The 12345-nt window shown below is 34.9% G+C and overlaps 1 protein-coding gene across 1 annotated transcript in view; it reads right to left on the bottom strand.

The window, feature by feature from the left end:
- Window positions 1-12345, bottom strand: part of MSH4 (mutS homolog 4) — an 85294-nt gene that overhangs the window by 16000 nt on the left and 56949 nt on the right. The window contains exons 13-17 of the mRNA XM_004002088.5: window positions 11638-11741; window positions 10286-10410; window positions 7644-7844; window positions 2900-3018; window positions 1255-1383 (exon numbers count right to left, since the gene is read on the bottom strand). Coding sequence (XP_004002137.2) covers window positions 1255-1383; window positions 2900-3018; window positions 7644-7844; window positions 10286-10410; window positions 11638-11741 — 678 coding nt within the window. The remainder of the gene's footprint in view (window positions 1-1254; window positions 1384-2899; window positions 3019-7643; window positions 7845-10285; window positions 10411-11637; window positions 11742-12345) is intronic.

Here is a 12345-nt window from a genome sequence, read left to right as displayed (position 1 = left end):
GAACCAGAGATCAAATTGCCAACATCCGCTGGATCATGGAAAAAGCAAGAGAATTCCAGAAAAACATCTATTTCTGCTTTATTGACTATGCCAAAGCCTTTAACTGTGTGGATCACAATAAATTGTGGACAATTCTGAAAGAGATGGGAATATCAGACCACCTGACCTGCCTCCTGAGAAACCTATATGCAGGTCAGGAAGCAACAGTTAGAACTGGACATGGAACAACAGACTGCTTCCAAATAGGAAAAGGAGTACATCAAGGCTGTATACTGTCACTCTGCTTATTTAACTTTTATGCAGAGTACATCATGAGAAACGCTGGGCTGGAAGAAGCATAAGCTGGAATCAAGATTGCTGGTAGAAATATCAATAACCTCAGATATGCAGATGACACCACCCTTATGGCAGAAAGTGAAGAGGAACTAAAAAGCCTCTTGATGAAAGTGAAAGAGGAGAGTGAAAAAGTTGGCTTAAAGCTCAACATTCAGAAAACTAACATCATGGCATCTGGTCCCATCACTTCATGGGAAATAGATGGGAAACAGCAGAAACAGTGGCTGACTTTCTGTTTGGGGGCTCCAAAATCACTGCAGATGGTGATTGCAGCCATGAAATTAAAAGACACTTACTCCTTGGAAGGAAAGTTATGACCAACCTAGATAGCATATTCAAAAGCAGAGATATTACTTTGCCAACAAAGGTCCGTCTAATCAAGGCTATGGTTTTTCCAGTGGTCATGTATGGATGTGAGAATTGGACTGTGAAGAAAGCTGAGCACTGAAGAATTTATGCTTTTGAACTATGGTGTTGGAGAAGACTCCTTTGGACTGCAGAGATCCAACCAGTCCATCCTAAAGGAGATCATTCCTGGGTGTTCATTGGAGGGACTGATGCTGAAGCTGAAACTCCAATACTTTGGCCACCTCATGCGAAGAGTTGACTTATTTGAAAAGATCTTGATGCTGGGAAAGATTGAAGGTGGGAGAAGAAGGGGACGACAGAGGATGAGATGGCTGGATGGCATCACCGACTCGACGGACATGAGTTTGAGTGAACTCCGGGAGTTTGTGATGGACAGTGAGGCCTGGAGTGCTGTGATTCATGGAGTCGCAAAGAGTTGGACACAACTGAGTGACTGAACTGAACTGACATAATTTTAAAGACTATACAATTTAAAAATTTTTTCTTTCAATAAAAAATTTTTTTAAAGGACTCAAAATTAGTGTATTTAAAATAAATAGAGAGGAATACCTTTAAGCTCAGCAGATGTTCACAAACAGCATAACAAATGCCAATACCTTCTTCTGTATTAGTACCTCTGCCAAGTTCATCAATTAATATGAGTGACTTGTCATTAGCATTATGTAGAATATATGCTATCTGAAAATATAATTCCTAAATTATTCATTGTAACCAAATAGCTGTCACTATTATACCAAAAAATGAAGAAAAATCTAGTTCCTTTATTAGTTCATTTGAAATATATTTTGACAGAGAAAACTCACTGTGCAGAAACTAACACATAGCTTTTCTTTCTAAAAATTTCATTACTAATAATTCCAATCAAATAGCTGATATGTATATAAATAGACATATGCATAGAGTAAATAACCATTATCTAAAATACTGATGAATCAGATACAGCGAAATAAAGCAATGAATTAAATGTTTAAATAAAGCACAAAGATGGTCATTTTCTTGTTTAAGAGAAAATTGCTCAGTCATGTCTGACACTGCGACCCCATGGACTATAAAGCTCATGGAATTCTCCAGGCCAGAACACTGGAGTGAGTAGCCTTTCTCTTCTCAAGAGGATCTTCCCAACCCAGAGACAGAATCCAGGTTTCCCGCATTGCAGGCATATTCTCTACCAGCTGAGCTACAGGGAAGTCCAAGAGTGCTGGAATGGTAGCTTATCCCTTCTCCAGCGGATCTTCCTGACCCAGGAATCCAACTGGGGTTTCCTACATTGCAGGCAGATTCTTTACCAACTGAGCTATGATGAATCAATTGCCCTCATAAACATTCTAAACTATCTCTCAGTTAACATTTCTGTAGCCAGTAAAAATGAAAAGAAATGTTTAGAAAAAAGCATCCAAGTCCATTGATTTCTGAGTAAAATAAATTTAAATCATGCCTGATACAGATTTATGTTATGACACAACTGTTAACCATCATGGCCATTTTACCTTTCCATGGGACTAAGCTTGAGAGCTAGGACCATTTAAAAATATGCCTCAAGCACCTAGTCTATTGCTATATTCCCCCATCATTATTCAATACATACTAAATAATTATATAAATATCACATACAGTGAGTAAATGATACCTTTATTACCTGTCTACCTAAAGAAAATCAGTCAACTGTACAATGATCCAATAACCTATACCTACTAAAGATAGGCCAAAAGCTATACTGAATTCCTTTAACCCTTCAAGTTTACTTGACATGTGCTCAGATCAAAACTAGGTGCTGATACATACTTTGGCATAGGAAGTGAAAATTCCACAAGAGCACAAAAAGGGTGATCTTTAAAAAACCTTTCAACACAGTGATCTTTTATTTTAAAATCAAACCTAACTATGCACAATGTTTCTGAACAGGTCATTGCCTTCTGAAGTCTTTTATATATTCCATATAAAAACATGAAAGCATGTTTTTATCATTTAATAACACTAGCTTTTTCTTTAAAGCTGTATTTTTCAATAAATCATTTACTTCTATTTCCACATAAGACAGAAATTAGGAAGCTGTCTTTGACTGCCCTCTGGCTCTTGTAGAGGAGTATAAACACATCTGCAAGCTTTAATATAAAAATACTTTCTTATGTTATAATTGACCATTAGTAGGATAATTCAATATGTTTTTAACATAAGGAAAGTTGAAATCAGGTACCTCTTTCATTTCCTTCATAAATGTTGATGAATTTGTTTCGATATCGTCATCAGTACTTATTCTTGTAAAAATTTGTTCAGCAATTCTAAAGGAAGAATATTCTGCTGGAACATATGATCCTATAAAATATAAGTCAAAGTAAACTGAGATGCTTTTATAAAATATAAGCACTACTAACACTGCACTTTCTACCAACTCAGATTATTTAGTAGCCTATCTAAGGATTAATGTGGTGGAAAGATCACAAGATATGGAATTAGACGGCATGGCCCCAGCTCTGTCATTTATTTTAAAACCTTGGACAGAACTTAAATTCTCCCAGCTTCATCTTCCTAACATATAAAATGGAAATGCTTACCCTACCTATTGTACAAAGTTATTTGGAAGTGGAAAAAAGATAATACATATTTGAGTACATAAGAAAGATTTGTTATAAATTTGATAAAAATTGTTAAATAGTATAGTCAGATGAGAATATTCAAAGTATGAAAATCTGAAGGAAATGCTTATGAAGCTCAAGCTGATAAAATCATTATAGAAAGGTATATTAAGAACTAGTTGTTATTAGAAAAATACAGAACCATCTACAATTAGAATGAATGCAAAACATTAAATTTTTTATTAAGGTGAATTTTTATTCACAAGACGGTTTCTGTGTGAGAAATATCAGGCTAACTAACGTAAAATATTCATCTCTTGAAAACAGATTAATCTTATTATTTATATCTATCGCTATACAAAACAGGATACAAAAAGCATTCTAAAACCATAAGATAAAAATATACAAATAGTTAAATGAAAAAAGTGTCAAATATACAGAACTCTGTATAGACAAAATGTGAAATAATGAGAGTGAAGAAACAAAGCCAGATTATTCCAGGATTTAAAACAAAGACAAGGGTGAAAAATAGGATCTACTTTTGCATAATAAAGAATAGCAGGAAGAGAAAGCAAAAGTTCAGATAATATTAATATCAATGCAGATAATAATAATAACAATAGCAATTATGATGACATCTCAGAGAGCAAATAAATACAACATTCTCACAGGATTGCCAAAATGATCACATAGGAAAAATAAATGTGAAAGTACCAAGTACAGAATATAGCGTATATGGTGCATATGGTTCATATTTTCCCTTCTCTCTTACCTCCACTAAAAAGGCTCTTAACATATCTTATCATCATATCACAGAAGCCTGCTGGCTGGTACTTTGCATCTAATCTGGCTGTTCTCTAACCTTACAATAGCCAAAGTGATCTATCTAAAACTCAAATCCAATTATGCCATTCTCTTGCTAAAACATCTATAGCTCCCTATAGATATCTGGATAAGGTTCTCTCTCCTCCATTAAATGCCTAAGGCCCTTCACAACTTGACTTCTGCCCATCTCTCCAGCTTTAAGCCTGCCACTTCTCACAGTCACTCTTTATTTTACAAAGCAAAAGAACTACTAAGCCTTTGAACTCCTTGTAGCTACTTGGGAATGTCATGCTGTTTATTGCTTCTGTGCTTTAGAACATGCTCTTCTCTCTATTTTCTCTCATACCCTTCCCTTAAGACCATAGCATTGTGTGTGTGTGTGTGTGTGTGTGTGTGTGTGTGTGTGTGTGTGTAAACAGCATGATATTCCTAAGGAGCTACAAGGAGTCCAGAGGCTTAGGGTTTTTTTTCGCTTTGTAGAACATAGAGTAGTTTAATCTTTACAACAATTCTTAGACATAGGTACTATTATATTTTTCATTTACAGATAGAAAAACTAAGGAAGTTAAGTATTTGCCTAAGATCACACAACCAGTAACTACAAAAACTAGGTCTAGCTCCAAAGCCTATATTCTCAACTTCCATGCTTTTTGAGTCCTACTATTTCCTTTATAATCAGATTTTATAAGATACTGCATACTTTTAGGAATTCAAAGATCGTGGCAAGAGAAGTAGAGTAATAGTAATTTTCTTCAAATATCTGACAGCCTGTTCTTAGGATATAATAGATTGTTCTGAAATGCACAGAAGTTAAGAATGAGGACTAATGAGTAGAAGTTCTATACAGTCAAATTTTAATTCAGTATAATGAATGTTTTAACAATTATAACTACACAAAAATTAGACCGCCTGTTTTTTAAAGGCCAGAACTCGTAACTATTCAAACAGAAGTAAGATTATTGTCTCAGATATGAATCAGTATTCTTATAAGGGAACGGAAGTTATCTAAGATAGCCTTTTAAATTTAATAAAATACATACTCTTTATTCATTCATTCACTCACTTCTGATTTTCTTTCTCAGTAGTAAGGGATATTTGCACTAGGATCGATATTACTATTCTGCATTTCCCTTAAAATCCATTACATTAAACCAAGGTTTTTCAATCATATCAAGGGTTGCATAATTCTTTCTTGAGCATGTATGTGGGCTGAGGCAGGGAGGGGGGTAAAGGAAGATGGTTCCCCTGTGAATTGCAGAATATTTAGCAGCAACCCTGGATATTCTACAAAAAAGATCTTAATGACCCAGATAACCACAATGGTGTGATCACTAACTCACCTAGAGCCAGACAACCTGGAATGTGAAGTCAAGCAGGCCTTAGGAAGCATCACTGCAGACAAACCTAGTGGAGGTGATAGAATTCCAGCTGAGCTATTTCAAATCCTAAAAGATGAGGCCGTGAAAGTGCTACACCCAATATGCCAACAGATTTGGAAAACTCAGGAGTGGCCACAGGATTGGAAAAGATCAGTTTTCATCCCAGTCCCTAAGAAAGGCAATGCCAAAGAATGATCAAACTACAACACAACTGCACTCTCCTCACACGCTAGTAAAGGAATCTCAAAATTCCCCAAGCCAGGCTTCAACAATAATGAACTGAGAACTTCCAGATGTTCAAGCTGGATTTAGAAAAGGTAGAGTAACCAGAGATCAAATTGTCAACATCCACTGGATCATAGAAAAGGAAGAGAATTCCATTAACATCTACTTCTGTTTCACTAACTATGCTAAAGCCTTTAACTGCACAGATCACAACAAAATGGAAAATTCTTAAAGAGACAGGAATACCAGACCACCTTACCTGCCTCTTGAGAAAGCTGTATGCAGGTCAAGAAGAAACAGTTAGAACTGGACATGGAACAACGGACTGATTCCAAATCGGGAAAGGAGTATGTCAAGGCTGTATGTTGTCACCCTGCTTATTTAACTTATATGCAGAGTACATCATGTGAAATGCCAGGCTTAAGTACAAGCCAGAATCAAGATTGCTGGGAGAAATATCAACAACCTCAGATATGCAGATGACACCACCCTTATGGCAGAAGGCGAAGAGGAACTAAAGACCCTCATGATGAAGGTGAAAAAGGAAAAGGAAAAAGCTGGCTTTAAACTCAACATTCAGAAAACTAAGATTATGGCATCTGGTCCCATTAATTCATGGCAAATAGATGGGGGAACAATAGAAACAGTAAGATACTATTTTGGGGGGTTCTAAAATCACTGCAGATGGTGACTGTAGCCATGAATGAAAAAACAAGATTGCTCTTCGGAAGAAAAGCTATGACAAACCTAGAAAACATATTGAAGCAGAGACATTACTTTGCTGACAAATGTCCATATAGTCAAAGCTATGGTTTTTCCAGTAGTCAGGTATGGATGTGAGAGTTGGACCATAACGAAAACTGAACACCAAAAAATTGATGCTTTTGAACTGTGGTGTTGGAGAATATTTTTGAGAGTCCCTTGGTCTTCAAGGAGATCAAACTAGTCAATCCTAAAGGAAATCAGTGCTGAGTATTTGTTGGAAGGACTGATGCTAAAGCTGAAGGTCCAATACTTTGGCCATCTGATGCAAAAAACTGACTCATTAGAAAAGACCCTGATGCTGGGAAAGATTGAGGACAGCAGGAGAAGGGGAAGACAGAGGATGAGATGGTTGGATGGAATCACTGACTTGACGGACATGAGTTTGAGCAAGCTCTGGGAGTTGGTGATGGACAGGCAAGCCTGGAGTGCTGCAGTCCATGGGGTCACAAAGAGTAGGACACAACTGAGCAACTGAACTGGATTTTATACTCCCCTCAGTTGTGACAACTAAAAATATCTCCAGACATTGCCAATTCCAGAGGGTGAGGTGAACCAAAATTATCCCAGACTGACCAGTCATCTGGTCTCCGATTAACATCGATCTCCATGAACCCAATTTTTAGAGATAAAAGGTGAGTTGTGTCTTGATGCCAAGAAATCCATAACAATGTTGGGACACTGACAGTCATTTACACAGTCACAAAGAGTTGGACACAACTGAACGACTGAACTGAACTGTATGCACACATAAGTGTAACACAGCAGTTGTTAAAACTAAGTTATTGGTAAACCTTAAATTAAGTAAGGGAAATGTTTCTGTGCCCAATGTTACAATTTTGGGAAAAATCTTATATGAGTTATTAAAGGCAGTAGTTTCTGCTACTTGTACCACTTTCTCTTTCAACAAAGTTTTTGAATCTCAGATAATTATACAATTCAATTTACTAATAGTTGATACACATTAATAACTATAATAAAGAAGCTTCTATTTCTATTATATCCCACAAGATTTTCAGTACAATATAATCCAATCTGGATAGAGCTTAATAAATACCAAATTGTAAAAGTTATGGTCCATATATATATACATATATATGATCTAAAAAACTGGGCATGAGATATTTTAAAGAGGGAGCAGAACTGATAACCATAAAGTAAACATGTAACTTACCAATTTGGGCCATAATCTGACAAAGAGCAATCTGTTTCAAATATGTGGATTTCCCACTCATATTTGGTCCAGTTATGATAAAAAAATTACTCCCTTCTGTAATATAGGTATTGTTAGCGACAGGTTTTTCCACAGATATTCTTTCAAGAATGGGATGCCACCCCTGCTTGATTGCTAAAGTATCAGTAAACTCTGGCCGAACTAAAGAGAAAAATAAAATGGTTTTGAAAGATTAATATATTTATACTTACAAGATTTTGTGGTGTGTACATACTGTTTATACTTTAGTGACTTTACTAGAGTCAATCTGGAACAATGTTATTATTATTTTTTCTTCAGTCCTTCCAAATGATAACTGGCATAGTCTAATCACATCAGAACTTAAATTCTTTTCCAGAAAAAATATGATTTTGGTCCTGTCATTGTTCAGGGCTCCAAAAGAGTTCATAACATTTTCAGATTTGTGTAAATTAAAAGAAATCAACTAGCTATTTAAAAATAACAATTAATTTCAAGGACTCTAAAATTGCACATTTACTTAATCCTCGCCTTAAGCATTATTTCAAATTTGGCATACTTAGCTTTTCAAATGAGGTCTGAAAATAGGACAAAACCAAATAAAAACAATTTTACATCCAAACTTACAGAAATTTTGTCTAAAAAGTATTCTCAGAGGATAGAAAAAACAGATACAAAAGATTTTGTTAATTTTGTAGAAAGAAATAATGATCAGGTTTCTATAGATGTTTTCTAAGTCATCCTCCTTATTTAACTTATATGCAGAGTACATCATAAGAAACACTGGGCTGGAAGAAGCACAAGCTGGAATCAAGATTGCCGGGAGAAATATCAATAACCTCAGATTTGCAGATGATACCACCCTTATGGCAGAAAGCGAAGAGGAACTAAAAAGTCTTTTGATGAAAGTGTAAGAGAAGAGTGAAAAAGTTGGCTTAAAGTTCAACATTCAGAAAACTAAGATCATGGCATCTGGTCCCATCACTTCATGGCAAATAGATGAGGAAACAGTGGAAACAGTGACAATTTTTCTGGGCTCCAAAATCACTGCAGATGGTGACTGCAGCCATGAAATTAAAAGATGCTTACTCCTTGGAAGGAAAGTTATGACCAACCTAGATAGCACATTAAAAAGCAGAGACATTACTTTGCCAACAAAGGTCCATCTAGTCAAGACTATGGTTTTCCAGTGGTCATGTATGGCGGTGAGAGTTGGACTGTGAAGAAAGCTGAGTGCTGAAGAATTGATGCTTTTGAACTGTGGTGTTGGACAAGACTCTTGAGAGTCCCTTGGACTGTAAGGAGATCCAACCAGTCCATTCTAGATGAGACCAGTCCTGGGTGTTGAGTGGAAGGACTGATGCTGAGGCTAAAACTCCAATACTTCGGCCACCTCATATGAAGAGCTGACTCATTGGAAAAGACTCTGATGTTGGGAGGGATTGGGGGCAGGAGGAGAAGGGGATGACAGAGGATGAGATGGCTGGATGGCATCACCAACTCGATGCACATGAGTTTGGGTGAACTCCAGGAGTTGGTGATGGACAGGGAGGCCTGGAATGCTGCGATTCATGGGGTTGCAAAGACTCGGACACGACTGAGTGACTGAACTGAACTGAAGATGAAGAAAGCACAAAGAAGGTGAGAGACAAGTAAAAATTAAAATGCTACATGTCTCTCAAGGAAACACATGGATAAACTTGAAAGTATTCATTATAATAGTGAAGTTGATTAGTAAAATAAGAAAACTTTTACTATATTTAAATCATTTTTAATACCAAAAATTCACTTCTTTTAAGTTTGGAGTTTTAGGGTAGTCCCTCTCAAAATGGAACAACATCAAATATCTTAATATTTGAGAAAACTATTAAGTTTTGGCCTATACAATACCAACTGAAAAATTTAATATGTCCATAAGAAATACAGAAATATCAAAAATGAAAAAACCTTTGTAAAACACATTTTCCATCATAAAGATTAATTAACAGAATGTTTTCGAAATACTACTATTAATTTTAACTAAAAATTTAATGTTATTAAGCCCACAATTACTCAACCAAATTATCATATACAAGTTATGAAAATTTGCATACTGATAGTTTGGATAAGAAATTTCAAGCAATGGGGGCTAACTTGAAGTATTCATTTAACATTAGAAAATTGCTTAACATTTATATTCAAGACCTGTAGTATAGACTTGGGACACAAAAATAAGTGATATAATTGATCTTGGGATGCTCACATCTGCTCACTTTTAGGAGTTTATTTCTGTCATGTCTGTTAGTATTAGCATCACACTGCTTCCTCAGACTTGAAATTTATGAATTTGGATCATCATTATTTTCACCAAAGAGACAGCTCTATAGTCTTTCTTATTTTAGGAAAGACTTTAAAGTTTCTTGCAGTATTTTTTTCTAATTTCTCAGTAAATAATCTTTTGACTTCTAAAAGAAATTTTAAGGGTAATTTCACTTTCTATATTTTGAGTCTTAGTCTAGGACCATAGGTAAGAGACTATACATCAGGGAAAAAAATATAAAACATTCATAATTGCTACATAAAATTGCTTGAATGGAATACAAATTTCAGTATGCAACCTATTTATTCCAAAGAAAATAACTTACCATAGTCAGAAAGAGTACAGGCATGAGCAAATGACAGTAGCATATCCAGCATTGACACAGTGTCAGACAGTTTATATAAGCAATGAATATGCTCATAAATCTCACTAAGCAGTTTGCACACAATCCTGAAAGTACATGTTTGATAAGAGAAATAGTGCTTTTAAAAAAGGGGCATAGAACATAATTATAAAACAATATAAAATTCATTGTCTGAGGTAAAATAACATTGACAGTTGAGTTGTACACTAGATAAAGTCTGTTGTTCTACTGTCGTATTTGAGAGATGAGGAAACTGAAGCTCATAATCAAGGTCAGTTATTTAGCAGCAGAGAATCCATCTTCTGGTGTGTTAAGACCAAGTTTTTTTAATGACTGCTTTTCTTAACTATTAATAGAATAAATTTTTAGTATTAGAAATATTTTCTATAGGTCAAATGAAACCCTCACTATACTTCAATCAGTAGATCCCATCTATTAATAATTTTGCTTTTGCAATGTTAAATTTAACACAAAAGCTATTATGTATTTTCTCTCTCACCCATCCTCTCTCCCTCTTTCTCTCTCTCATATACAACCCTAACTAATTATTACATAATTATTTATGCTTATTTATGTGGTAGTTACCATATTGTGACATAATATAAAAGTTTTTCTCTTACATGGGAAAATATGTTCTGCTATATCTTACTATATCTTATCATCTTTTTGATTTATGCTCTGAAATTGTTCTGAAAATCTAACATTTATCTTCATTGTCTCAGCTCAGCAATTCTGAATTTCCTAGTTCTTATTTCTAGACACATTGCTACTGTTTTATGAACAATAAAATACTGGCACTATTATAATGTTGTTATATATGTACTAAGTCATGAGAACTTGAGAGCTTACATGGTAAAGAAAAATAAACTGAATGAAGTCCCAAATAAGCCCAGATGTGCCAACTTCTATATCATGATGGAATACACACTACAGAAGTATCAGTGGTACTAGAGATATTTCAAGCTCAAGTCATTATGACATTTCTTAAAACTGTATTAAAAGGATGACTGAAGTACTGATGAAATGTGGATATTTGGCTGGGTATCAGGCTTTTTCTATAACCCAGTATAATGGATTTATTTTGGGGGAGGGGCAGTTTTAATTAGATTTGCCCTGAATGTTCTGTGAGGCTCAGTGATCTCAATCACAATGACAGACTTTAAAGTTTTAACTGTTTTTCTAGGAAATGGTCTTTCCTTGTTAACATTCATAACTACAATTTTCTGCAACCAGAAAAAAAGTCAGTTAATGAAATGTATCGTAGTATCTCAAATCAATTTAAATCAGTATTCAAACATTTCAAATGCTCTTACATATAAGTCATGTGATAGATTTCTCTCAAAGACTCTTGGCATCTTTCATTCATTTTAATTAAATCTGCTGATGTAAAGCTATAAGAATTTTTCACTTTAGAAATCTGCTAGGAGATTAAAAAAATGTCAAGATACATACTCTTATGAAGCAAAACATACAGATTTTAAACAACAGAATTATAGGTACTTAGGTTAATCACTTTCATTCTTGAGATAATTGTATCATCAAAAAAGTCCCAAATAATGTTTGTAGAAGAGAAAAGATCACTTCTCAAGTTAAAGCACAATATTTTAACCTAGTCTGTCTGACATGACTATTTTTACAGCTCTTAAAGTAGCCATGTAGAAATGTTAACAAAAATATTACACCTCATTCCCAAGTAGTAATATGTATGGTAGATAGGAACCTTCACTACATCTGTGACCCCTGTCTTAGCCCTTGCCTCATAACCAAACTTCACTCAGTCTTTAACCCCAGTACTAATTCTTGACCCATTTTTTTACTTCATCCATCCCTTATTACTGGATAATATAGTATATATTTTAAAGACCTGAAAGGTTTGTTTTTGTCATAAGGTACTCCCTGCAGGTAGAGAAAGATTAAAGTGGGTTAGACTTTCCCAAATCAGTATCCTGGGGAGGAAATAACGTATATATAAAAAAATACTCCCCTGGTCCAAAGATTTGGCAATACTGATATTTAAAAAT

This window comes from Ovis aries, chromosome 1 (genome assembly GCF_016772045.2).
Source record: "Ovis aries strain OAR_USU_Benz2616 breed Rambouillet chromosome 1, ARS-UI_Ramb_v3.0, whole genome shotgun sequence".
Classification (NCBI taxonomy): Eukaryota; Metazoa; Chordata; class Mammalia; order Artiodactyla; family Bovidae; genus Ovis; species Ovis aries.
Note: the sequence above shows the minus strand (reverse complement) of the source record. Positions and strands in the feature narration are given on the sequence as shown.